Source organism: Bombus terrestris, chromosome 12 (genome assembly GCF_910591885.1).
Source record: "Bombus terrestris chromosome 12, iyBomTerr1.2, whole genome shotgun sequence".
Taxonomy (NCBI): Eukaryota; Metazoa; Arthropoda; class Insecta; order Hymenoptera; family Apidae; genus Bombus; species Bombus terrestris.
The window spans coordinates 12,148,446-12,174,373 of record NC_063280.1 but is presented as its reverse complement, the minus strand read 5'-3'; the positions used below and the strand labels follow the sequence as shown (position 1 = coordinate 12,174,373).

At 36.6% G+C, this 25,928-nt stretch overlaps 5 protein-coding genes and 2 long non-coding RNA genes across 8 annotated transcripts; 3 read left to right on the top strand and 4 right to left on the bottom strand.

Annotated features, from left to right (window-relative positions):
- Nucleotides 1–79: 79 nt before the first annotated feature.
- LOC125386071 lies at nt 80–3,081 on the bottom strand. The gene is made up of 2 exons (XR_007225912.1): nt 2,257–3,081; nt 80–1,177 (listed from the first exon to the last, which is right to left on the bottom strand). It is a non-coding gene; the product is annotated as an uncharacterized LOC125386071 (long non-coding RNA).
- A 905-nt stretch (nt 3,082–3,986) lies between these two features.
- Nucleotides 3,987–5,881, bottom strand: LOC100650822 (hsp70-binding protein 1). Of its 2 annotated transcripts, none has more exons than XM_012314727.1 (5): nt 5,544–5,881; nt 5,211–5,451; nt 4,734–5,136; nt 4,368–4,605; nt 3,987–4,301 (listed from the first exon to the last, which is right to left on the bottom strand). In XM_012314727.1, exons 1-5 carry the CDS (start codon nt 5,585–5,587, stop codon nt 4,091–4,093), a joined length of 1,137 nt encoding a protein of 378 aa, XP_012170117.1. In that variant the 5' UTR covers nt 5,588–5,881; the 3' UTR covers nt 3,987–4,090. The 2 variants fall into 2 exon arrangements, with proteins under 2 accessions (XP_012170117.1, XP_012170119.1); XM_012314729.3 differs by having other exon boundaries at nt 5,211–5,482; nt 5,544–5,813.
- Nucleotides 5,882–5,920: 39 nt separating this feature from the next.
- LOC100652323 (DNA-directed RNA polymerase II subunit RPB9) lies at nt 5,921–6,962 on the bottom strand. Its single transcript, XM_003399806.4, has 3 exons — nt 6,703–6,962; nt 6,531–6,604; nt 5,921–6,355 (listed from the first exon to the last, which is right to left on the bottom strand). The coding sequence occupies exons 1-3, from the start codon at nt 6,829–6,831 to the stop codon at nt 6,166–6,168; spliced, it is 393 nt and encodes a 130-aa protein (XP_003399854.1). The 5' UTR covers nt 6,832–6,962; the 3' UTR covers nt 5,921–6,165.
- A 396-nt stretch (nt 6,963–7,358) lies between these two features.
- Nucleotides 7,359–11,267, top strand: LOC100643256 (broad-complex core protein isoforms 1/2/3/4/5). Its single transcript, XM_003399814.4, has 4 exons — nt 7,359–8,218; nt 9,420–9,820; nt 9,937–10,399; nt 10,618–11,267. The coding sequence occupies exons 2-4, from the start codon at nt 9,446–9,448 to the stop codon at nt 10,893–10,895; spliced, it is 1,116 nt and encodes a 371-aa protein (XP_003399862.1). The 5' UTR covers nt 7,359–8,218; nt 9,420–9,445; the 3' UTR covers nt 10,896–11,267.
- A 799-nt stretch (nt 11,268–12,066) lies between these two features.
- On the top strand, nt 12,067–21,228 carry LOC100644616 (ankyrin repeat and SOCS box protein 16). The gene is made up of 5 exons (XM_003399824.4): nt 12,067–17,456; nt 18,255–18,598; nt 19,168–19,408; nt 19,476–19,719; nt 19,915–21,228. Exons 1-5 carry the CDS (start codon nt 17,430–17,432, stop codon nt 20,466–20,468), a joined length of 1,410 nt encoding a protein of 469 aa, XP_003399872.1. The 5' UTR covers nt 12,067–17,429; the 3' UTR covers nt 20,469–21,228.
- On the bottom strand, nt 21,226–22,663 carry LOC125386072. Its single transcript, XR_007225913.1, has 2 exons — nt 22,018–22,663; nt 21,226–21,883 (listed from the first exon to the last, which is right to left on the bottom strand). It is a non-coding gene; the product is annotated as an uncharacterized LOC125386072 (long non-coding RNA).
- Nucleotides 22,664–22,844: 181 nt separating this feature from the next.
- On the top strand, nt 22,845–24,917 carry LOC100645888 (NADH-ubiquinone oxidoreductase 49 kDa subunit). Its single transcript, XM_012314730.3, has 4 exons — nt 22,845–23,149; nt 23,286–23,734; nt 23,833–24,304; nt 24,396–24,917. The coding sequence occupies exons 1-4, from the start codon at nt 23,034–23,036 to the stop codon at nt 24,799–24,801; spliced, it is 1,443 nt and encodes a 480-aa protein (XP_012170120.1). The 5' UTR covers nt 22,845–23,033; the 3' UTR covers nt 24,802–24,917.
- The last annotated feature ends 1,011 nt before the right edge of the window (nt 24,918–25,928 follow it).

Below are 25,928 nucleotides of genomic sequence, written 5' to 3'. Positions count from 1 at the left end.
GCTTCGTCATCTCAGAATCCTAGAAAGTTGCAATACGGGATTGTAAAACGCGGATAGAGAGAATGGGCACGACGGAAGATAAGCTTTAAAGCTTTATTTCATATAGATACATCGCAACGATGCATGTAGTGGCACAATTCGATAATTAATTAGCGATAATGGATACGAGGTTGTATAACACGAGAGAATTCACAAACTAATTTGCTTTAAATTATTCTAAGTAAAATGAGTATTTTATACGCTATGTAGGGCATAATAAACTAAATTTATTCTTAATCGTAATTTTAATTATTCTTTATCGTAAATTTAATATACGATAATATAAAATAAATCATTTGTCGATGTATTCGGAGTAATTAACATGCAATTCTAATTAGATATAATTAAAATTACAGCGAAATTGGCTCTGTTGCGTAGAACGATCTTCGACAACCTTATTTTTAAACTTATTATAATAATCTTGTAGAGTATACATATAATCTGGTACGACAAAGAATTCGATTAACTTTCTTACTATTAATAATGAAAGATTTATGCCAAACTCTTATATTCTAGTCAAACTAATTTGTATATCCTTTTATATATATACATATGAACACAAAATTATCATAAAGCATTCTTAGTTTATATTTTTAATAGTTTCTAACAATTTTTTACGGATCGTTAAAACGTACACTGTCAGACACAAACAGATAATTACGTGTAATAAGTTAATCGTGAATTCATACTTCTGATAATATCCGGATCTGGACCGACCTGGTTTATCAACTGAATAGAAAAATAGTATACATGCGCATAACGAATAATGTGTAAGGTATTCTACATCTTTCAACTACGCTCAAAATTAATGACGCTATGATCAAATGAATACAATTTTCCGCGCTATTTTGTTCAACTCTTTCTAATCTCAGTTTAAATCGTTTGAATTCCTATTAAATTTTTGCAAAATATATACGTATTCTTTCCCATATTTCATAGATTTTCATAGATTTTCATAAATTCTCACAGATGTAAAGGAGAATTTTAAAACATTATTTTATTAAAATAATGTTTATGATATAAGATATTTAATTATTTGAGTATCCGTTAACAAAATGTTGACCATTCGTAGAACAGCATTTAAATTTTATTCCAAGCATGAGGTTTTATATGTATTTGCAGCCAGAAGACGTCCGACCTGAAAAAATATAGGAATTTTAGTTGAAAAGAACATGCGTCAGAGTTGTGTAATTAGAAAACATGTCAATATTGACGCAAAAATCTAAAATCCACGTCGTGATACTTTTTTACAATACCAATGTCAACCATTTGGAAAACATTTCTTCGAAAATAAATGACCTGTCGTTGGCTAAAACAATTGATTTGAACAACGCGCTTTACGTATGTAGGTAATATTTTCGACTGTAAAACAAATTCCTGAACACCCTTAAAACTTCCATCGTTTTTAAGTAACCATACCGATATAGAATATTTTCTTTCTATTCCAATAAAAAATATTTATAGATGAGATATTTTTATCCTTTTATGCTATATCTAGAATATAGATACCTTAAATATTGAAATATCATTTTGAATTATCAAATAATATTTATTTTCATAGAAGAGATATAATTTGTAAATTTATCGTTCCATAATATGGTAGCACGTAAGATTAGAAATTTCATAATTTGACGTAATTTAATAATCGTATAATCGTAAAGAGAAAATATCGCATAAAGATGGTTCAGGTAAGATACAAAGAAATATTGCAAAATTTGAAAGAATGCAAAATTGGGAAACAGGCAACGTTTCTAACCAACAAAAACGAATTGGTTAACCCCATGACTTTCTTGTTTCGCGTGTTTCACGTTAAGTAACCAATTAAATGTATAAGCTTCAGTTACTTAAATTTACTTGCGCATCGTGATTGTTTCTTGTGCAAAATGATATGATACGTGAAAGGGAAATCGTTACAATTATTTTTCTTTGACAAATTCATACATTATAGCTAACCCATTGTGTTTCCAATTTTTAAACTTATGTTATCACTAACTATAGTTAGAAAACGTGAATAAAGGTATACAAACAGAGCGATCCTACATATAATATGCAATAAGCCAGATTGTGGCTCCTGTTTAAGTAGTGGGACCAATTTTATCCTTCTAGGATCTTTTTCTTTCCATAAATTAAGCAATGCACTTACGACTGCAATTTTTTAAATGGAATCAGAGATATGTATTTCTTAAATATATTTATTTTATCTTACCATTACCTTACCTTACCAACTGAAGTTCTGCAGTTAATATTACTGTTGCATACAAGGGTATAACATAAAATATAATTTATATTATATAAAATCGTATTATCAATTATTAATCATATCTATGTAGGATCGTTACATCCATAACTAAAAGACACAATCTTGTAATAGGAACATGTGCCAACATGATCAAATGTACGCTTATTGCTACAACCAAAACATGTGGCGCCGTCTCCGAGTTGTTGCTAAAACTAGGATTAGTTATAGGCGAGAACACAAAGGGAGTTTGATGTCGCCAGACTTGTTTACACGATTATATTCCTCGCTCAAAAAAGCCTGTCTATTAACGTCATTCCTCTATCTCGAATAGTTTCCAAGATATTCCAGAAAATATTTTAAAGTTTAGCTGTGCGAATAACTTACAAATGAATTTCATAAAACGTCTTGCCGTGTCTCACTTGCTTCCTTTTTTATTCTTGTACTCGATGTATTTATAGCAGAGCAATCAAAATCAGATCAAAATCAATTTATAAAGAATAGTCGTTAACAAACTTTCTAAATTACAATGTCAAAGAAACTGTTCGAATCGTTAAGAATGAAAAATACCGAACGAAGTAGAAAATGGGTCATAATGTTTGTAAAAACGCAAATGTGCAGTGATATCGTAGTACATGATTATTTTTCAAATAAATGTAAAACACCACGCGCCATAGTGGCCGGTGACACCAAATTCTCTCTGTGTTCTAGCCTGTAACTAACTCTAGTTCTAGCAATAACTCATACATGGCGCGTCATGTTTTGATTGTAACCGATTGCGGTAATAAGCGTACACGTGACTATGCTGTCAAATTCTCGCGAGTGCGGATTCTCACTTGAATAGATAATCCTGTATATCGGATGTTTGTCGAGAATTGACCTATGTAGTGTACGTGTGATATGCTATGATGCCCTCTAACATATGTCTAAAAATTTAGCGACGCTGAAAATATCATTTTTGCTGATAAAAAAATTTTTTTTTAATTTTAATAAAATTTTAATAAAGGACGACTGATCCTCATGAGCCTCCTATCTTCTGCTGGAACACTGAAAAGAATTCTACATTTTCTGCGGGATGTGACACAGTAATGAAACATCAACCAAGCGATCATTTACACTTCTGTATCAGCATTTTATTCTTGTTCTTCGTGTTCTCTAGATATTTGTTCAGTGGTGATTGTATTTGTGCTACGTGCATAAAAAAGGCACCTTTGTATTCTATTCTAGCAACTACTTTCTCCGATAACGATCTAGCTCCCTCTCTTTCTCTATTAAACCCACATACTGTACCTTTTCCGCACCGGAAACGCATTTATCTATATTGATGGAGATGTCTGTATTCTTTCACTTCTACCTATTTTAGACTTAACTGCTTCTCGTGCTCTTCTACACTGGCAAGTGTTGTCGGCATGTCATCTATGTAACAAAAAGCAAAATTCAAGCAAAAGCAAATCCATGGAAAGTTTTTTCATACAAGAACAAATAAGGCAGATACTTAGGTGATTCCATTTAATTAGACCACTCTGTATATACATTAAAAGACATGACGTAATATATCATAATAATTTTCTGCCTTTAAATTGTTACTTATATCTTACCCTTTGGTTGCAATAGTTTTTTCACCATGTCATTTCACTTATTGTACATTCCAATTGAGAGGATTTCATTCTTGTAGATTCATTAATCGATTGATAAAGCAAAATACATAGAATATAATAAAAACAAAATACATTTATTTTATTTATTAATCACAATATTTTATGATATACAAATTTAATTCATGTAAAGGAAATCCGATATTATTATAAACTGTAATTATCTTTCTTGATTTGTATCCTGCTCAGAGAAAACTTTCTTCAACACCCGATAACATACATCTATCTGCTCGGGATTTTCTTCTTGCTTCAAATCCCTTATGTATTGCTCTAATGTAGATTGTAAGTCCAGTTCCGGACGCTGACATTCTTTTAAAGCAGGCAGAAAATCATCGTTGGTCAAACCATCGAGGATATTTAACAATTGATCTCTGAAACATGAAGGATCGTTTTAGTTTGTTTCGGTTGTATAAAAAATGATGAAAATCATATACTACCTTATCTCTGGAAGCAGATCACCGATGGCCAGTAAACCTATCGCTTGCTCGATCAAACCCATATTTACCAAGGTTAATTTTAAATCATTTACATTTTCCTTGTTACAAAGAGACGATAAGAGAAACGCAGATTTAATTTGCAACTTCTTTATCGAACTTTGCATAGCTCTCAAGAGGACAGAATATCCATCGTTTATGTCCATGTATTTCAGGGATATTGGATGCCCTCGAACAATGCCTATATTTAATGTATAACTAATTTGTATCATCAATTATAAATGAATGTAAATATGACATAGGTGTAATGAATAATTAACAAAGTATAAATCAATACAACTGCTATTTGAATAAAAGTCTTTTACTTACAGGAAATTGCATATAGAGCTTTGATCTTAACAGCTTCTGCAGGATCCGTATCTATCATATTCAATAACGTGGGAAATAGGCCAGTTTCTAGAAATCTTTCTTGGCAAAAGGGATTATTTTGAGCCAGTTCGGCAATTATATCTGCTGCTCTCCATCTAATACTACTATGAGGACAGTTTAAACATGGACCAAATATTGTAAAACCTCCTATTTTATAAAAATCATTAGCAATATCTATATTATCTACAAAATCTGCAATCCTTTCTAATGCAGATTCATGTTCTGTTGTGTCATTGTCTGGCCGCAGGTCAACTACATTTAACAATAATTTGATAGCTTTCTGTAGTTCTTCAGTTACATTGCACGATAATGAGCTGAGTGTTTGTTTCAGAAATTCACGCCTCTGTAAATACAGTTTAATTTGAATCAATTTCCTGTGGATATTCTATAACGTTAATACACATTTATGTTACCAACTTCTTCATCCATAGGTTGTAATTGGATATTACTGTTTCTATTCTGAGAATTGCCTGCTTCTACAGCAAATCTAAGCAATCCTTGTACAGTTGTTGGTTGCCTAGGTTGGTTTGGTAATGGTTCAAATACTTGCGGATCAGTGTTATTCATGTTAGATGGTCCTTCAATTGATAGTGGCCTCGCGTTGCTGTTTACGCGAGGTTGTTCTTCTGTTTCTCCTCGACTGTTTGGATGTTGAGAACTGAAATATGTAGTATCCGAAAACGGATAACCTATAATTACTTTCAGATGTCAATCATAAATAAATACAACATTATAAATAATCAACTTTACTTCTCCATTTTTTCTGTAACTTTAGTCGTCTGCGCTGCACCCATTAATCAATTAAATCAGTCTCGCGTAAACGTTTCTCTAATAAAATAAAGACAAGAGAGCATTATAGAGTTCAATCTGTATCACTGCTAATGGCCTCCTAGATGCAAATTCCAGAAACGAGGAGAATTTCCAGATAACGTGTTTTTCTTATTGGAAACAATTTTGAGACTAAACACAATTGGTTAAAGGCGTAAATAACTTTGTCACACGCGTGCGCGGAAGTACTTGGAAGCTTCAGAAAAAATATAAATCCATCAATTATCAGCTTCAACCAATCTATTATGCATTAGATGATAAATATTATATTGATGAGTATAGCTGTAGATTATAAAATATTTTATCATTAAATACATGTATTTATTAGAATTTGATACAATATCATATATATATATATACACACATTTTGCAACCTAGTATATCAATAAGAAAACAAAACATTTATATATTTTATTACATTTCTTTTTCTTTTTACATAATACATATTGTATATATTACATATTATTACGCATTATTGTATGTAATACGTATTGTATATTATAAAAATACAGATTTCCAATATGTACAAACTATTTGTAGAACTTCATTCTGTCCACCTATGAGAACAATGTTGGTTAGTACACACATAATATAATCTCATTTCTTCTTCTGCTCGCCTTGTCTGTGCTTGAAAGAATACTGCTTCTCTGTGGTTACACTTTGGACATGGATGTTCTTCGGTTCTTGGTAAAGTAGGGTCTGATATGACATCCGCAACAATGTGTGTCAACTCGCTGAAATCATAAAAATTATAGTGAGATGGAATAGTAGTAAATGTATTAAATAAATCCTTTTTTAAGACCTCTTAATTATATGCTTAAAAGGAAAGTACTCTTCTATAAGTTTTTGTCAAAATTTCATAAATGTTGCTGTGAATGTATGAATATACAAGTTATTATTTTCACTTACTCTATTTCGTGCATAATTTTATTTACGTAGATACAATTGCTATCAGCAAGTTGTTTGAAATCACAATTTCTGCACTAAAAAAAAAAATTGATTAAATTAAACAGATTTCAATGTATTGATTCAAAAAACAACGTACATTTCATATATATATACACACATATATAATACTTACTGCGTACATTAGTACTTTATTCTCCTTATCTTCTTTTGGATATAACATGTTATTACATTCTTGACAAAATCTAATGCCGACGAAACCTGGACCATCATCGTGGGTATCATAACCACCTATTTTAGACATATTTCGCGCGCTCCCGCTTCCTTCTTCTGTAGTAAAATATAATATATATAGATAGATAGATAGATAGATAGATAGATAGATAGATAGATAGATAGATAGATAGATAGATAGATAGATAGATAAATAGACAGATATAAAATGCAATGAAATCAATGTTTATCTAATACCATGCACAAAAAAAGATAGTTACTTTTTAATCATGGTATACATAGATTTAAGATTATACAATGAATCAAAGTATTAGAGATTAATAACAATTTCGTATATATGTATATTTCATGAAATTACATCTCGTCATAACTAGTTATATTAACATTCAGAATCGCATCAAATAACAATTATTTGCCAATAAAAGAAAAAGAGATACATAAGTAGTTTACTTTGGAATATTTTCCTAAACCAATCAAATTCACGAATAAAATTAACCAAACAGCAATCTATTTTCATTGGTTGCGACACAATCGATAATTTTAATAGAAGATATGTCTGAATCGGTTACATAGGTGAAAATTATATAATATAGGAATCTATAAATTATATAGTGAAAAAAGAGAAAATTTAAAAACATAGAGGCATAAAGTCGTTAATATAAAAATAATCGCTTTAACCAATTGTCGTCCGAGTAGTGTTTTAATATTTTGGTGGTATACGTTGGAAGCTTGAATCGATGATAATGTTGATAACCTAATTTCGTTAAAATTTATGGAGCGTTCTCATGTAATGGCGCGAATGTGCATAGAATATAGAATTCAGTTTGGAGAAACAACGTCTTATTTTAATTAACAAATATGCAACATAATTAGGTTTGTCGAGATTCGTAGAAATTTTAGCATTAAGGAAAGATGGAGAGGCGTTAACAAAGAAACGAATTTTCGGAAATTATTATTTTCAAACTATTCAACCGGTAAAAACATGAAGTACGTGTCGTTTGATTAGTTATTCGATAGAAGATGAGATTTAATATAAATTGAGAAATGATCCGTTAGTATGATAGAAGATTAGTATGATGAAAAGCGTAGAATAGAAATATTTTGATTAAAATATAAATTTGCTAACAGAGATTGTATAAAACGGTGAAATTATTGAACTAAAAGAGCAAGAAATTTGTACGACGTATAGTAAAAATATATACGCAGATAAATAATGCATAAGTATAGATAGAAGAGTTTTAGAGTGAGGCTCAGGGAGTTGAACGTTCGTAAGAGTTTTCACAGGAAAGGCAAGAGGTGCGCTAGTGTTCCACTAAGCTACCCCCAGCCTTACTACCCCCACCCTTTCGTTCCAGCTCCCCTAGCTAGTGCAAATCTCGGCGGATGAATGTTTTCTTAAGGGATTCTTCCCGAAAGCGACGCGAAAATCTGAAAGGAGTCAATCGAGCTGGAAATTCGTGAGTGAAATCATTTATTGGAAAATTCATATTACATTTCGTTGTCTACATTCGGAAAGTTGATAGGATTCGATATCGGAAATTAAAAAGAAAGACGAAACTTGTGTTCAAGGCGTTCCTGGGGGGTGATGGCACTCACGCCGACAGCGTCTCCCACAAAGATTTCACCATTTTTCTATTGACAAAAAAATCTTATACCTGATCGCGTACATTGAATATTTTTTGGTTAACCTGTCGGCTAGTGTGCTTTGAGCACGTGATTACGATAAACGCCGCGTAACTAAAGTTTGTATTTAAACATTTTTCTCGAGGAATTCGTTTATGTGCTTCCGACGACAGATTTGTTTTGTTGCACATTCGCTCTCGGCTAGTGCCATGGAATTTCTTTAAAAGTTTCTCGATGTTGGCCTCCTCGTTTCTAATTCTACTAAGCTACGGTAGAATTACTAATTCGAATATCCGATCGTAATTTTATCTTTTACATTTTTCAATGGTATATTATGTATTTATATATAATTACTTATGGCAGTAGTCGAACGCGTATAACTGATACTAAAGTTTCTTTGGTAATACAGCCATATTGTACATTGTATTAAACAAATTTTCTTAAGTAAGTCTATTTTCTATGTTTATATTTGGTTTTTTCATATTCTACATTTAGCAAGCATATATTTCTTATTTTTATGAATGGAGTCTATTGTCAAATTTATTGTTTAATCACATTACCAAATTACAATGCTGTAGTAAAAGAAATTTGATGATCTATTTGCCTATCGAATCTCTGTATGTAGCTTTTATTTATTGCTATTTATGTTAGGTTTGAAGTTGGATAAATTTGCATTAATGAGTTTCTTTGAAATACATCAAATTTTCTTAACATCACATACCTTGATGTAAATGAAGGTAAAAGATAACATCGTTTGGTAGATACAGGGAAAGAGAAAATTTGATAATAATATCAACACGAGCAATATCTATGATAAGATAGAAAGCATTTGGAATAATATATAAAGTGATGTCATAAATTTTACAACGATACAGAAATTATTCATGATATTCATTTCATAACAATTGAAATTGTGCTTTATGTATTGTTCAATGTTGGATTGTTTGTAGCATTTCTTTGATAATATAAAAAATATTTCTTGAATTGTTAAAGTATAAAATAGGTAATGTATAAAAGGAAATCTGTTATTGACAGGAAAATTGCTCTAAAGCTGCACAATAATGGAAGGCGGTAGCAATTTACATAACCCGGGTAATTATCCCGGTGGGGACCGCCAACAATTTTGTGTTTCATGGAACTCTCATCAGTCAAATATGCACAGTGCATTTCCAAAACTTTTAAGTTCTGAACAATTTGTCGATGTCACTTTAGCCTGTGATGGAGGCTCCATAAAATGTCACAAAGTGGTACTGTCCGCTTGTAGTGATTATTTGGAACGTTTGCTATTAGAAATACCATGCACTCATCCTATTATATTTTTGAGAGATATGAGAATGTGGGAACTTCAAGCTTTAGTGGAGTTTATGTATCGTGGTGAAGTATATGTGGAGCAACAGCAGCTAGGTAAATTAATGCAAGCTGCTGAAGTTTTACAGGTAAGTGGATAACAATACTGTTCAAGTACAGATTTACTATCTATCTTTGTAAGTAATGTTTTAGAACAAGTACACATTGATTCGAATAATTCTTATGGTAGTAATATCGTTACTAGGTTCGTGGTTTATCCACTCAAGGGAATGATAATTCTTCGAGTGAAAGTAGTTCTCAACAATGTGACTCTAACGCCGCTGTTGCACCATCTACGGCTGCACAGCAGGATGGATCTGATTATAAAGGAGAGGAAACTCCATCTGATGACGGAACTTCGAGTGCTACTTTTTTAGAGACTACGTCAATTGCTGCGACTAGTACAGCAAGCGCTCCATCACACAGTACTACACCAGTTCCGCAGAATCCGAATTCATCAAATTTTATGAATATGGAACATAGCGAGGCGTTACAGCATTTGGAAAAAGCCCTTAGCGCTTGTGAAGCGACATTAACTGAAACACCGGGAATGGTTAAAATGGAGCCGGATGAGCAGTTTACTCAACAGCACGATGTCAAACCATACTCTATTAGCATGGTACCAAGCAGTAATTGTAATCCTAGTAGTCCGTTTCCTGCGATCGAAGGTAAGAAACGAAAGTTTAGTGGAAGAAAAGAAAATGAACAAATAATAAAAAAGAAATTGAGGGAAAAATCCCGGTGACATTATTGTTTTACAATTAGAGAAATAGTCATCGTGTACATTAGGCATTATATTTATATCAAAAAGTTAAGGTTTTATCGGATCAAGCGATAACAGGATAAAATCGTTTCTCCGCTTCATCGTTTTTTGTGTAATTTTCAGGCTATCAGAGACGACAAAGACGTTCGGAAGAAGAATTGAAGCAAGCTTCGGATATGGTAGCACGTGGTATGACATTTCAAGTTGCTTCGGAAAAGTACAAAATTCCGATAAGTACGATTCGATTCTATATGGTTAGAAAAGGTATATTGCAAAGGCGAAAACGCGGTCGTGGTTCAAGTAATCTTGGTATGAATAGCCAACCGGGAAGTCCTGCAAGTCCGCCATATCATATGATGAACTATCGTTTGCCAGAAAGCCTAAACTCCAGCCTACCGTAGTGCTGTACAAAAAGTAGCCAGTTTTTAGACTTGAGTTGAATCGAACAAATTTTTTATTGCCACGTCGGAGCTGTTCCAGACTGTCATTCTTCCCATCTTTATTGACTCACACTGAGTTATCCGTTTCTCGTTTATACATTCACGATTCACGTGATCACGTATGTCCAATGCGAGTGCGTTTTCGCCAAACTCGTTATACTATACACATTCATTGCATTTACAGAAGATAGTAATTTAATAGAAAATAATTAACAAAGTGTACGTATCGTACACAATAAACACGATTTTAGTCTCGAACAGCTCGGTTCTGTGTACATACGCATCATGTGCGAGTTTTCGAACGCAGCATCGAAATGAAAAGAAAGACCAGAGCGATGGAAAAAAGGGAAGAACGATCATCTAAAAGTTATGCAAGAGCATTTCGTTCATTTAATGATTGAATTTTCGGTCGTTTCATACGATTCAGTTGGAAATAATACAATATTGATTGTAAATAATACTACTTTTCTTCTTTTCTGGTTTTTCATACTATATCGTAATACTGTAATCAAAGGAAGTAACGCGTCTCGATGTAGCGTTCGAAGACCATCCGTACGGTTCAGTTTTGGGCCGTGTTCCGTTCTTCTACTTAGTGACACATACACCTTGCGTACATGGATAACGTAAGAGGTATTTTTTTGAGTCCTATACACAGATTGCTACAACAGATTTACAAAATACGGTTCATGGAAAAGTTTGAACGTGTCACGCAAATCATATTTTTACGATCACTCGAAATCTTTTGATAATACGTATCTGTAGAATAGGTTATTTTTTATTACGTCCTATTTATACATATATATATGTATATGTGTGTGTATATACGTAGGCGTGCGCGCACGTCATGTTCGGCCTGCCTGTCTGTCCGTCTCTATCTGTCTGCCTAGTGTAAGTCTGTGTCTGCGCCTGTGTTTGAGTGTATGCGCGCGTGCGTACGTACATGTGTACATACGTACATAGATATGTATGTATATACATATATATGTGTATGTATATATATATATTTATATAATATATTATTTATAATATATATTTATATTATATATATAAATGTATATTATAAATATTGTATATATTATATATATATAGTATATATTATAAATATTATAATATATATGATATAATATATATATATATATATATATATATATATTATATATTATAATATTATAATATATACTTATACATATACTTGAATAAAATGTATGTGTACTGAGTTAAGTTGCTTCTTTCGAATCTGAACAAAAACCGGATTTAATCCGAGATTCTAGACATTGAATTTTGGCCCTATTGAAACGAATAAAATGTTCAACAAATTGAACAAATGAACAAGTCGTTCGTGAATGTTGTTTACTTGCTTGCTTTTATTTAACGCGAAATTAAATCGGTAACAATGGGGTCGAAGCTCGCGGTTGAAAAAGACGTACGATATATCGTAGTTGTTACAAGATCGTTAGCTTCGTCCATGAACGAATTAGTCACTACGTTCAAGACTGGTAACACGTGGCTGATCCGCAACCACGTCGAATCTTATACCGCAAATCTGGGTCTACTACACAAATATTTTTGTAGACACTTTACGCGTGGAAGGTGTCTTCTTTCTGCCTTTGTATATGCGTGTGTTTATATATTTATATATGCATATATATACACACATACATGTACACACAAGCACGTATATACATACACCTATAAATATACAGTTATGAGAACAGAAGTTGTTGCATCGATAATTATACATGAACATATATCTATAAACGAAGCATATGAACATGTATACATAAATCGATAGCTATACACATTCAAATGCTCGATGAACCGGTATTCGTTGGAAGAGTTTACAATTTAACTTTGTCAAAGAAAAAGGAAAAAAAAAAGAAGCGGAGAATGAACGATCATGACATACGTAGCATAATGCTTTTTACATGCTAGTGTACAAATAACATTTATAATCTGTCGTCAAAATCCAGCAGTTTTCATAGAGGTGATCGAATATACATTGTACGATCCTTTTATGAATACTGGATCTGCCTTTTCGAAAGATTACAATGATTACATACACTTGAAGTTGTGCATACACGACCAGCGCGCGTGCACGTATATCTTAACGTAGAATACACGTATGTGCACGCGCGCGCGCGCAGCATACACACACAAACACACACACACACACACACAGACTATAATCGTACAGTGTATTGCCTTTGTTAAATAGCATTCGGATAAAGCCATATTTTTCCATGCAATGCAATAATCCAGCAAAGTAAATTACCGTAAATGTGAAACAGCCTAAATAGAAGAGTGCCAGATATGAGAAAAAAGAAAAAAAGAAGGAAAAGAAAAGAAAAGAAAAGAAAATATTATGACGATGATGATGATAATGATGATGATGATGATGATAATGGTGATGATGATGATAATGATAATGATATGATAACAGTAATGATGGTATTGACGATAATAATTGATGTTGATTATGACGGTGATTATGATGATGAAGATGATTATGATTATGATGATAACGACGACGACGACGACCATGATGACGATGATATATCATGATGTAATGATGTTGATGATGGCGACAATGATGTTGCTGCTGATGATGATAAACAGGAAGAAAGAGAAAGAAGGGGGAAATAAGAAAAGTATTCAGAGTAAAACGCTATACAATTTCCTATCATTCAGAACGTATCTGCCTTTTATTCTGGCCTCGTGATAAATCCTGACTTTATTTATACTTGACAATATACGGAATACCGTGTAAAAAAAAACAACTAAAAATTAGGTTAGGAAACTTTGTGAACATTTGGTTACTCGCGATACATGGCAAGACCTGATATTCGATCTCGTTCGCGCAAAATCGAGTTGGAAACGAATTGGAAAAATCTGTTATATGCGGGAAATTCATTTTCGCTCCTCTCCTTCCATCATTCCCTCCCTTGCCCTCACTCTTTTTCAACCTGTTTAATTTTGTATTATAGCTGCATAGAATCTTTCGAACTGCACAAAGGAAGGAAGGGAGGAAGAGAGAGAGAGGGTGAGGGGGAGAGAGAGAGAGAGAGAGAGGAGGGAGAAACGTTTGCGACATTCTATAATTTTTATGTTTTTTGTCTATCCTTTCTCCTGTTCTTCTTTTTTAAAAATGGATCCGGTTTCGTTTCCTTCTCTTAAGCCTAATGATTTATGTTTCATTTATGTACTGTTTGGTCGTTGACATTCAATTCGATCCAAGATCTTCGTCAAAGAAGAAGAAAGGAAGGGATGAAGAGTATAGCGAGTGTTGTGCGAGTGTTGTACGGTTAAAATCGGATGTTGGAATAACGAATAAGTAACGGAGAGTAGTTTTTTATTAAGATACATAGTATCGTCGCTTGAGGTTTCGTATCGCGCGAATCATCGTTCAAAGAGTTCCAGTTGACAAAGGTTTTATACAGATCTATTAAAAACCAGTATTTCAAACCAATGAAGAATAATTAGTTTTCTAATAATAACGATACATTTTACGTAAATTTAGTACAGTGCTTAAGTCAGTAATGCTCAGCGTATCTAACAAATATTTTTAGTGGAAAGCCGTGTCATACTCACGTGTATTATAATGCCCTTAAACTATGTAACTAAACAACAATCAAAGAAGCGTGAACGATACTTGATGACTTATTATTATTACTACTATTACGATTATTATTAATTATTATTATTATTATTAATTATTATTATTATTATTACTATTACTACTATTACTACTATTACTACAACTACTACTACTACTACTACTACTACTACTACTACTATTACTACTACTACTACTACTACTCTTATTATTATTATTATTATTATTATTATAGTCATTTCCTTAGCAGTACGTAGATCGTAGCCATTTCGAGGCAGTTTACGTTATATTTAATTAGATTATCGCTTCGGAATACATTTTTATGGCGGTATTATTATTTGTAGATAGAATTTGCGATTATATTTCTTACGATAATCAATCGATTGCTATATTAAGATTTTATTTTACAGTTACCGAGATCAATGCCCTGCGAATAGCGGAGAATGCGATCGATCGGTCTTTGCATTGGTCTTATTACGCACCCATTGTTTCTTCTCTTTTATCATATTTTGCTTGATCCATATTTACATAAATACATATACTTATATACATATATTTTGTATTATATCTTCCATTAAAATGCTAAAGTATTGAACTTTTACCGTGAGAAACATGTTTTCCGAGATATGGTATTATACGAAGAAAAGAATAAACCGGGTGAGTGAAACAAAGAATGAGTGAGAAAGAAGAGAAGACAAAGAGTGAGGGAGAGGTGGCGATGATGGAAAATTGCACTTTCCGAACTCCGCTTGAACGATGAGTACTTTATTAGAAGATTTGTCCATTTGGTAAAACTCTCGGTCGATCTTCCCGTCCCGAAGTATAACAGACCGATCGATCGATTCCTTGCTCGAATTACAATCGTGAAGAACGTTCTATAGATATTTTTCGAAGAAAACATAAGCCTATAAAAAGTCCAATTTTCTAAACGTAGGTTCCTTAAGAATAACAAATTTAGTGTAACCGTTAAGAAAGTGTAGCGTGTATACGTATTAAACGTAACGTCGCGTCGTATCGAGCGAGGTCCGTCTTGGAACGTTTATCGTTCGGAAGGAAATGAAATGCGATCGGGCGATAATTTGTTCCCGATGAAAAGACGGGATCGTCCGATGTGACACGTGTTTTCGGGAGGGACGCACGCGCGTTTGGAACGCCAGTACGCGTCGCAAATAGACGGATAAATTAGCGATTAGCGGCAAATATAGATACATGATATGGAAATGTCGCGCAAAGCCCTGCGCTATTAAGTTGGACCGCATTCTCGCGAAAGTGTGTTGCACTCGTCGCTCCGAGTCTTATCGTGAAAAATTGAAATATAAAAGATTACCAAGGAGAATAAAAAGTAAAAGGAGAAGTATAGATGGTGTGGGAGAAGGAGAAAGTATCGAATTGTATTTCTTTTTCTTCCTTGTTTCTAAAATTTCTGTCGTGGCCCTTAAATGATACGAAAACGCATGGAATGGCGTGTATGACGAGGCAGAGAGATGGTAAAAGGGCAACGGCATCGTTCGCACGATTACCGAACTGATTTCGAGAGAGGAAACTTCCGATAAATCGGCTCTCCATCATAACGATCGATATCGTAGCTCATACAAATATCTATTATTCGATAATAAGAACGCTAAAATCGCAGCAACGGTAACGAATTTGAAGTTTCCTCGAATCGCAACACATAGGCACTTCTGTACAGAATTTTTCGTAGGTTGCGAAGATTTCCATTGAAAACTCTGCACTTGTCGGCTTCGTGAAATTAAAGTATTGTTGTTTGATTTACGCATAAGCTGTACGTTAAGGACAAAAAAAATTGCTTATAATTTAGGGTCGTGTAACGTGTGTTAGCGAAGCATGCTTCTAAGTAGAAAGATAGGACAACGCTATAACAATAATTATTATAATTAAAATGAATTAAGAATATAAGGCATTTAATAAGTGCAAAGTATTTCTTAATAAAAGTACTTCCAAAAATGTGACTGCGTTCAGTTATTTCGTTAAATCGTAAATTGTGTTTCACTTATTTTCGTTGCCACGATTCCATGTACCATATTAACGATAAATCTCGTTGTTTCGTCGTTAAAACCCGATAGTTAATACCTATGCTAGTAGAGAAATATCAATATCGATCTTTCCGAAAATTCCATGGGGGGTGTTATCGCGTTGCATCGAGTTGCGATAATTAGAGCGTATTTGGCAGACGAGGGAAATGCGAAACGCTCGAGTACTTTGGTTGTTTTTCACGAAACGTAGTCTTTTCTTAGAAACACGGTCTTTCGCGAATTTTTCTCTTTTCAGTTTGCCTAAACAAACAATTCTATACGCACCGTGTAAATGTAAAAGGGATTTTGCTACGAGACGGAGGCCCGTAAATACGCTGATGAATCTCGCGTGATTGGAACTCGTGTGCCGTCGATTCGATTTAGCATCGAGCCACGGTTGAGAAGAGATGCTCAGTGAACGGACCGAGACAGCTAGAGCGATAATGACTGGACAGTTTATCTCGACGTACGGACACGAATGCCGACTCGCCAAAGACGCGTGCATCGATTTTGATTTCGATCGGCGAAAACTCGAGAGGATGCGAAGCAAGCTGTGAAAAAAAAGAATAGATAGAGAGAGAAAGGGAGAGAAACGTCGATGAGACATTGGGAAAATTCGAAAGAAATGAGATTGTAAAACGGAGGATCGAAGAAAGAGGCGAGAACAAGAGTACCCGACTTCGAATCGAGTTCTTCGAAACGAAAATTGCGTAGTTGTCGCGAACAGATGATTTGGTGCGCACACTCCCGCGCGTTCCCTTTGTGTTATTTTCGGGCGGAATCACCGTTCAAAGCTTTAAATAGGACCGACTTTCCGACAAAGAAGACAGTTTACAACATCGATTCTACATGCTGGAACATCGCAGAGTATTCACCGTGAGTAAATAACCATGAACGAGATTTGCGAAAGAAACGTCAAACGCGACATTTTCTCCGATCACGCGTAATTTAGAAAGACTGTCGCACTAACGTTTTTCTCTTTCACCTCGAATCGTCGCGTGGCGTCGCGTCGTATCATCGTGTCCATGCTGCGTCTCGCAAGTAGTTGCGTTGCATCGCATCTTCGCGTAGTGTCATTTAACGGGTCATCGCGTTCTATCTTGCCTAAAAATCGACGAACCAACAATTCCATTCTACGTATGTTTCGAGGCGTGTGAAAGTGAAGGGTGAAAGAAAGGAATGAACGAGCGGCAAGAAGATGCGGGTTCGACGGACAAAGTATAAGATCGAGGACGCAAAATGGTGTAAGAAAGAAGAGCAAACGGTAGTAGAGTGGTTCCCGAAGAAAAATAGGCTAGGCGATGTTTCTCGATCGGCTCGATCGACGCGCTTCCGATATCATCGCCAAAATTGTATCACCACTTTGGCACGGTCTCGACGCGGCGACGTTCGAAACAGTCGAGATCTCGATCGTTCCGTCGGAGAGCAAATCGTATCTGTTGCGGTTGGTTCGGTGATTCACGCGCGCGAGAATCAAGCGACACTGCGCGTCGACTCGAGGTTGAACGAGCAATAAACACGGCGATCGTAGAATCGGGAACTGGACAAGTACTAGATGGAAGTGATGTGACCGTAAAATGATTTTTTTTGCAGCTGAAAAATTATAGCGATAAGGAGAATCCGTGACTGTACAGTTAATCCTTGTTTTTTGTTGATTTCCACTATGCGCAACAGATGCCTTCGGAATGCATCGCCAATCCATTGCAGCGAGAGCTAGCCGATGCTATAATTCGATTGCAATCGCTCGACGAGATTCGAATCCTGCTGGCCTGCGGAGCAAAGGCGAACGAACCTGTAACGCAGGGATTGAGGCCGTTGCATTACGCCGTGTGGCAGAGGTACACGGAAGCGGCTCAGTTGTTGCTGGTACGTGGCGCGGACATCGATGCGACCGACGAATGTGGCTATTCGGCGTTGCATCTTGCTGCTGAACATGGTTATTTGGATTTAGTAAAAGTATTGCTCGAGCATGGTGCCAAAGTCGATCATAGACCGGAAACCGGAGAACTTTTTCCAAGGTACGACGATCTCTTTCTGTCTTCTTCTTTTTTCTTCCATCTCCTTGTTATCCACCTTCTTTCCTCTCTGCCTCTTTCTCGTTCGCCCTTTGTGGAGCCTTTCTTTTCTCTGCTAATTTCTCTAATCTGTTTATCAATGTTTATTCGTGCTACGCTAGTCACGATGCATTTGTCGATCTTGATCGACAAACATCAACCAATCGCAATTATACGGATAGCGTAGCTGACGTCGATGCGTGATCTTTCGATGAGAAATTAATTGTCTTAACGACCTTGGAGCGGGAGCCAAAGATTAGCCGCTTTCCATACTATGAATTCCTATCGCTAGATTTAATTACATCTCTCTGTATACGCGAATAAAATTGTCGTCATTTATTTTTGTCGATGTTAAGAAACGATGGATGGTAGAGGGAGACGAAGAGGTGGAGCGGGAGGGAGGGAAAACGGGAAACGATCGAGAAAGAAGAAACCTAGCTAAAGAAAGGGAAGAAAACGGACTGGATAATATTAAAATTAGAGGATAGAGAGAATAGAATGGATAACGGTAAGATCTACGATGATCTGTGCAGGACAACTTTGTGCGACGAACCGCTGCGGCTCGCTTTGAAAAATCGGCACGTAGAGGTGGCCAGAGTTCTGCTGGAAGCTGGCGCGAATCCGAATAAAAGATACTTCTTTGGATCGGAAATTAATCTGGTCTCTCCGTTGGATCTGCAATGCATGGAGTTGTTGTTAGCGTTCGGGGCTCAACCGAATACGCGGGATCGCGCTGGACTCACACCGTTGATGAAAGCGGCGAGACTGCCACAGGTAAATGATCGAGATGGCGAAAACCGAGAGCTATATTTATTGGATGAGAACGTGGTGTTCGTGTCAGGGTATAGCTTCGGTGCTGCTTCTGCTGAGCTACGGAGCTGACGTTAATTCCATGGCTGATTCGCGACACGACTACCGGACTGTTCTGCATTACGCGATCCTCGGCGGCGATCCGACGGTGATCGATCTGCTGCTAAAGCAAGGCGCTCGTCTCGATCTCGGACCCGAGTATCAGAAACCCACGGCTCTCGACCTGGCCATTTTGAAAGGAGATCCCTCGTTGGTACAAATGCTGTTGAAATCGGGTAAGTTCACGCGTTCGTGCTTGTCTCGACTCACCATCTAATATCATCGTGCATCCGCTGCCTTTCTGTACAAAAAATCCTCCAATTCCTCGCCTAATCGCACGATAACTCCATCCCATGGCATAAGTAGAATATATCTAAAGTTGTTTTAAACGATCTCTGAATAACGTTGCGACTAAACGATTTCGAATTTAGGTGCTGATGTGAACGCTACCTCGCCGATCATCGGATCGCCCCTTCACGTTGCCTGCGCGGACAACATTCCGAATAGACTGGAAATCCTGTCAATGTTGCTGGAACGAGGAGCGGACCCGAACTTGGTGATACGCAGCGACGAAGGTCCCGCGTTGAGACCGGTTCTCGCAGAATACGTCGCTTCGAACGAGAATCCTTCGGTCGAGGTGGTAGCCCTTTTACTCAAATACGGGGCAAGAGTCGTCATCAAGACGCAGTTCCGCGACCCTCACGGCATATTGAACTCTCTTCAGAACACGGCTGATAAGCCACGATTGTTGAAGGCGTTGTTGGAAGCGGCAGAAAGTTTCGATCTTTGCATGATAAGAAGATCGAGTAGTTTGACAGACGCACAAAAGGCACTTGTGATGGAAGCAGCACGGACTCCATTGCCTTTGACTCATCAAGCCAGGCTAATAGTTCGCAAACTTTGCGGTACTAAATTGCCCAAAATTGTTCGTACGCTACAATTACCTCAGTCGTTGCATCGCTATCTTCTCTACGATTTTCACTGATCGTCGTCGGATCCAATCGACGTCTCGTTGCGGCTTTCTGTTCGCAACATGATCGTATCGTATCGCACATGGCGCAAGCGTGCTATTGTTTCTCCTCCTTGTTCGTTGCGCTCGGCCACCATCGCTGACTCTCTCGTCGACTCTTTCATCGTTGCGTTGTTCTCGCTATTCTTGTCTATTCGTTGATACGATTCGTTTGAAATTATCGGTTCGCATGTCTCGGTGTTGTTTGACCAAGCATGTTTAAGGAACATGTGCATTTCGTTCGAACGTATTTCTCACCGTGCTTGACAAATATAGCGATCGATGTCGACTGGTGCATCTTTTCATTCTGATTCTGAGCGTTCGTCGTCGATGTACTATCCATTTGATCGGAATTATGAAAGAAGATACAGAGTCGAATTCTATTCCTACGAGGTATATATTTTCATTTCAGATGGATGTTTCATTTGCGTCATTCATGATCGAAGATCGTGTTCGTGATTTTTACGTACACTCGCACTATTCCTTTCCTATCAGCGACTTATCTGCTAAACTTTTGTATATTTATTTAGCACGCGTCCTCATATTTGTAAATTTGTATATCCGCGTAAATAAGATAAGGGCCTGTATAGCGCGGATGTGCGTGTGTACGTTTGTCATATGCGTGGCCGTTCTTATACATATACTTACATGTGTCATTGTATATACATGTTTTGCACACTTGTGGCGCTGCATAAAATTTACGAGATGAAATAAAATAAACGATATCTCTGTCTTATATTGTATATTGTATATCTCGTTTCACGAACGCTGAATATGCCATTCTTTGTACAAAGTGTTTCGAATAATTCAAAAAATATGTAAAACGGAACGAAACGATTGAAATTGAATGGAATGGGGAACGGACGGCAGACGAAAAATGGTTGGAGAGAGGGAAACAAGGTATCGCGTGTAAATCTGGCAAAAAGAACATATATAGATGTAGAAAAAAATGTGTAATGTGCGTGTGTACGACAGGCACAAATATACGTAGCTGGGTTGCCCACGAAATGCAACGCGTGGAATGTTGGCCAGTGATAGTGTGACGTCGATTCATTCTCAACTATCTCATCTTACCCTTTCTTATTCCATCCTCGAAATAGCAACCCCGATACGGTGACCCGCGTCAAAGCATTGGCAATCGGTTGCATCAGCGTGGAAATTGCGAGTACGAACATGCGCAATTGATTGCTTATACGAATCTCGAGATATATAATAATTCTATTTTTCTTCTTTAATCTTTTTTTTATACAACGAACACAACGATAAATTTATTTCTTTTTCCGATGTATGTACTTATCGTGCATACATCTACTTACAAGTACGCACGTTTCTTTTCTAAACGCAGCTCATCGAGAGATCGCAGTTGCGATAATTTTTCACCCGTTAAATATCTTGAATAAAAAAGAAAAACGATATATATATATAATACGTATATACAAATGAATATGTATATGTACATAATACATATATTGATTAGAAAATGTCGTAAGACGTAAAAAGATAGACGAAATGAAATGATACATACAAGTGTATACGGGTTCAGCTGATTTCCCTCCATATCGATCAAATGACTTACTCGAGTTCATTCGCGGTTTAAACAAATAATCATATCGATAATCAGAATCAAATTGAAAAGAAGGCGTAGGAATGTCGCTGTTTCGACGAATCGCGTGACACTTGCATCCAAACTCATAATTCTAATTCTGCAATTTCTCGACGTTTGTTCGTACCTGATGGACTTATTACGTTTCCTCGGCAAAATATTTCTATATTCTTGTAGTGGTAGATGTTCTGTCTCAACTTTGTATAGTATTCAGCTTCTGCTTATTCGATATCGATATGATCAACTAAATATTTAAGAAATATGAATATATGTATGTACATACAATATATGTACAATATTTTCAGATAAAATGGAAGATGATTGCTGTCTAAACGAAAAAATGTTTATGCGTGATTCTTTCTCTTTTTTCGTACGTGTATTCTGAATTCGTAGGAACACGGTGACTAAGCTCTTTCGTACGAATATTACGACGATAAACGATATTTCTAGCAGCCTATGTAATATACCGAACAGACACATTTAGTTACATAATATAAATACACAAATCGTTGAATACATTATTACAATTATCATCATCGTACAAACAAGAGTGTGGACGATGCATTTACGTACATATGCATAAACAAATAGGTACAAGCTAAACGAAGAAATTGGGGTAAGATGCGATGCGACAATAGCGGTATTCACGCTATGTCGTACGAAGACATGATTTTATCGAATCGAGATATTGCCGATTATCGATTTACAGCCGATCGAGAGTAGGGTTACTTCGAGTCAAGTCGATTTAAAGCGATACGAAATGAAAGTACTATAGAGGATGCTGACAGGGAGGTGGTGGCTAACAATAGGTAATTATATTAATAGGAAGAATAATATTACATGTAAGAGAAAACGTAAAAGAGGAGGTGAGGAGGAAGAAGGAATAGAGAAGTGTATGGTTTGAACGATACGCTAAAGCAATACCATTTGAAGCGACAATGGCTGTCAGGGCGTTTGGATCTCTTCTACGCTTTAATAGGTTATCGACTGGAATATGGGACGAGAAAGGAAATATTCTTGCCAAGAGGATGGAAGCGTTGGTTAACGTTGAAAGGTAAGCTTAGCACAAATTGCTTCCAATTTTTACCAAAGTCGTTTATATGTTTGGTTATGTAATGATATTATAACCTATAAGAAACAGTTATGTATTCTAACGCAAAGTTACAAAGCAAGTATTGGAAATATTGCAGCCAACGACGAGGCGCGCATCAGTGGTTTCCAAACAAAGAGGACTACGAATATTTCTTAAAAGAAGAAAATAGCAAAATACTTGTACCCGAAGACAAATTGCCTGAAATGAGATTACGTTGGAATGAGATGCCACGCAGCTCAGCGGACTCGTTATCAACGGACTATCGAAACGTTGTAATCAATTTTGGTCCTCAGCATCCAGCAGCACACGGAGTATTACGGTTAATCCTTGAATTGGATTCTGAATATGTAATACGCGCAGATCCTCATATAGGTCTTTTACACCGGGGTACAGAGAAATTGATCGAATATAAAACATACATGCAAGCTTTACCTTATTTCGATCGTTTAGACTATGTTTCCATGATGTGCAACGAACAGTGTTTCTCCATGGCTATCGAGAAATTATTGAATATCGAGGTGCCCTTACGAGCAAAATATATCAGAAGTAAGTGACTGACATTTGTGAAATACAGTATTGACGAGGGGTGAGAGAAGGAGAGCGAAATAAAAGTTGGTTTGGTTAAAGTCAATCGTTTGTTTTAGCTCTATTCGCAGAGATCACAAGAATCCTGAACCACATTATGAATATTGGAACACACGCTCTTGATATAGGAGCTATGACACCGTTTTTCTGGCTGTTCGAAGAACGAGAAAAACTGATGGAATTTTACGAACGCGTGAGTGGCGCTCGTATGCACGCGGCTTACATTCGTCCTGGTGGTGTTGCTTTGGATATGCCGTTGGGTTTAATGGATGACATATACGAATGGGCGTCCAAGTTCGGGGAACGATTAGACGAAGTGGAGGATATGTTGTCCGAAAATAGAATATGGGTCGGACGTACAAAGGACATTGGAACGGTAACGATGCAGCAGGCGTTGGATTGGGGCTTCAGCGGTGTGATGCTAAGGGGTTCCGGAATAAAGTGGGATATAAGGAAAAAAGCACCATACGATGCGTACGATTTAGTCGAATTTGACGTTCCAATTGGTGTAAATGGAGATTGTCTCGATCGGTAATAAAAAGATGAGAATGGAAAGAAGATAAAGATCACCTATCGTAGCTCGCGATAAATCGTTGATCGAACCTTTCCGCCGTTTTTTTAGATATCTGTGCCGCATGGAGGAGATGCGTCAATCATTACGAATCATTTATCAGTGCTTGAATCAAATGCCGGAAGGTGAAGTGAAAGTCGACGATGCAAAGATCGTACCTCCTAGAAGGGAAGAAATGAAAACTAGCATGGAAGCGTTGATACATCATTTCAAGTTGTTCACTCAAGGATTCCAAGTGCCTCCTGGAGCTACGTATACTGCGATCGAAGCGCCAAAGGGAGAATTTGGCGTTTATCTTGTCAGCGATGGTAGTAGCAAACCTTACAGATGCAAAATCAAAGCACCGGGATTTGCCCATTTGGCAGCCATGCGTCACATGGCTCCTGGTTGCTTCCTCGCCGATATTGTGGCAATTATCGGTACCTTGGATGTAGTATTCGGTGAAATCGATAGATAAACCGTTTGTCTTGTTTCTTCGTTAAATATATCTCGTACGTAGAAAATAAACGTATTTACATAGATGAGAGAAAAATAAGAAAAATAAGAAAAATATAACGTATTCGTTACTGTTTAGGTCGAGATGTCTGATGATATATTGTCCCCTTATCCTTACCTATAATATAACTCATGTTGCAGATGTTTGATTTTAGCCGAAAAGAATCAAAGAATAAGGGCGGAAAGGACGAAAGACGGGAGGGGTGGGGGAGGTGGGCTGGTTGGTTGGAAAAAGCAGAAAGGAGGAAAATCTATTCGTGGTATACGCACGTGGATGAAGTAATAATGCCGCGTTACTTGTAGCGCGAAGAATGTCATTCGCCATTTACGTAATATATTTGAACAAACACGATTCTACGAATAATCTAACATTATCACGATCGTTTCCGGGTTGTCCGAGATGTCCGGAAATGTCTTTTCATTTCCACGAAATTACAGGGATTAGTTTCCAACCAAAGGGTCAAGGTGTTCGTTGTTCGTGATCCCGGAATGTATCGGACAAGGGCAGAACGTTCGTTACACGATTATTCGATGGCAATTATGTACTCGTTCGCACCAATGAACGCTCCGTTTCGTCTGTTCCCTTGCACGCGCCTTATTCATCCTTCCTCCCTATTACCAGCTTGCAATCGCTCGGATTATAGAGGAAGATTTTACACGTTCTTTCCATTGAATTATACAATCGAGTATATTAATTCCGCGAATTATCGTTTTTTAGCGGTATCATTTTCGCATTAGAAGCGATTAATGCGTTCATGAACGTTCCCGCGATCTTTCCACTACATCCGTTCGTATGATTATTCTACTATGCTAAACGTTTTGACGCGCGAGTCGATGCAAACACGACGACTCGATGGAAAAGTAGAAGACGTAGGGAACAAAAAGTCGGGGAAGAGCGAAGCAGAGAATGCAAATTGCAAAGAGACAAGGTAATGGTAGATCGTAGAGAAGGGAAAGGGCCGATAAGGACGAGTGGTCGGCATTGCGTATGATGGGCTGTGACGACGGTACGTCAAAGTAGATCTAGTAGGTAGAGGTGGAAAAGTAAGTGGCAGAGGTGGGTAGAAGAACAGCGGCGAAAAGTGAACT

Coding starts and splice junctions, on each gene's coding strand:
- LOC100644616 (XM_003399824.4), top strand. CDS start 17,430: ATGCTGGAACATCGCAGAGTATTCACC. Junction 19,409..19,475: donor AAGCGGCGAGACTGCCACAG/GTAAATGATCGA, acceptor TGTTCGTGTCAG/GGTATAGCTTCGGTGCTGCT. Junction 19,720..19,914: donor ACAAATGCTGTTGAAATCGG/GTAAGTTCACGC, acceptor TTTCGAATTTAG/GTGCTGATGTGAACGCTACC.
- LOC100645888 (XM_012314730.3), top strand. CDS start 23,034: ATGGCTGTCAGGGCGTTTGGATCTCTTCTACGCTTTAATAGGTTATCG. Junction 23,150..23,285: donor GCGTTGGTTAACGTTGAAAG/GTAAGCTTAGCA, acceptor GAAATATTGCAG/CCAACGACGAGGCGCGCATC. Junction 23,735..23,832: donor ACGAGCAAAATATATCAGAA/GTAAGTGACTGA, acceptor CGTTTGTTTTAG/CTCTATTCGCAGAGATCACA.
- LOC100652323 (XM_003399806.4), bottom strand. CDS start 6,831: ATGTCTAAAATAGGTGGTTATGATACCCACGATGATGGTCCAGGTTTC. Junction 6,605..6,702: donor ATAAAGTACTAATGTACGCA/GTAAGTATTATA, acceptor TTTTTTTTTTAG/TGCAGAAATTGTGATTTCAA. Junction 6,356..6,530: donor AAAATTATGCACGAAATAGA/GTAAGTGAAAAT, acceptor TTATGATTTCAG/CGAGTTGACACACATTGTTG.
- LOC100643256 (XM_003399814.4), top strand. CDS start 9,446: ATGGAAGGCGGTAGCAATTTACATAACCCGGGTAATTATCCCGGTGGG. Junction 9,821..9,936: donor AAGCTGCTGAAGTTTTACAG/GTAAGTGGATAA, acceptor TATCGTTACTAG/GTTCGTGGTTTATCCACTCA. Junction 10,400..10,617: donor TCCGTTTCCTGCGATCGAAG/GTAAGAAACGAA, acceptor TGTAATTTTCAG/GCTATCAGAGACGACAAAGA.
- LOC100650822 (XM_012314727.1), bottom strand. CDS start 5,587: ATGGGTGCAGCGCAGACGACTAAAGTTACAGAAAAAATGGAGAA. Junction 5,137..5,210: donor TACAACCTATGGATGAAGAA/GTTGGTAACATA, acceptor CTGTATTTACAG/AGGCGTGAATTTCTGAAACA. Junction 4,302..4,367: donor GATCTGCTTCCAGAGATAAG/GTAGTATATGAT, acceptor TTCATGTTTCAG/AGATCAATTGTTAAATATCC.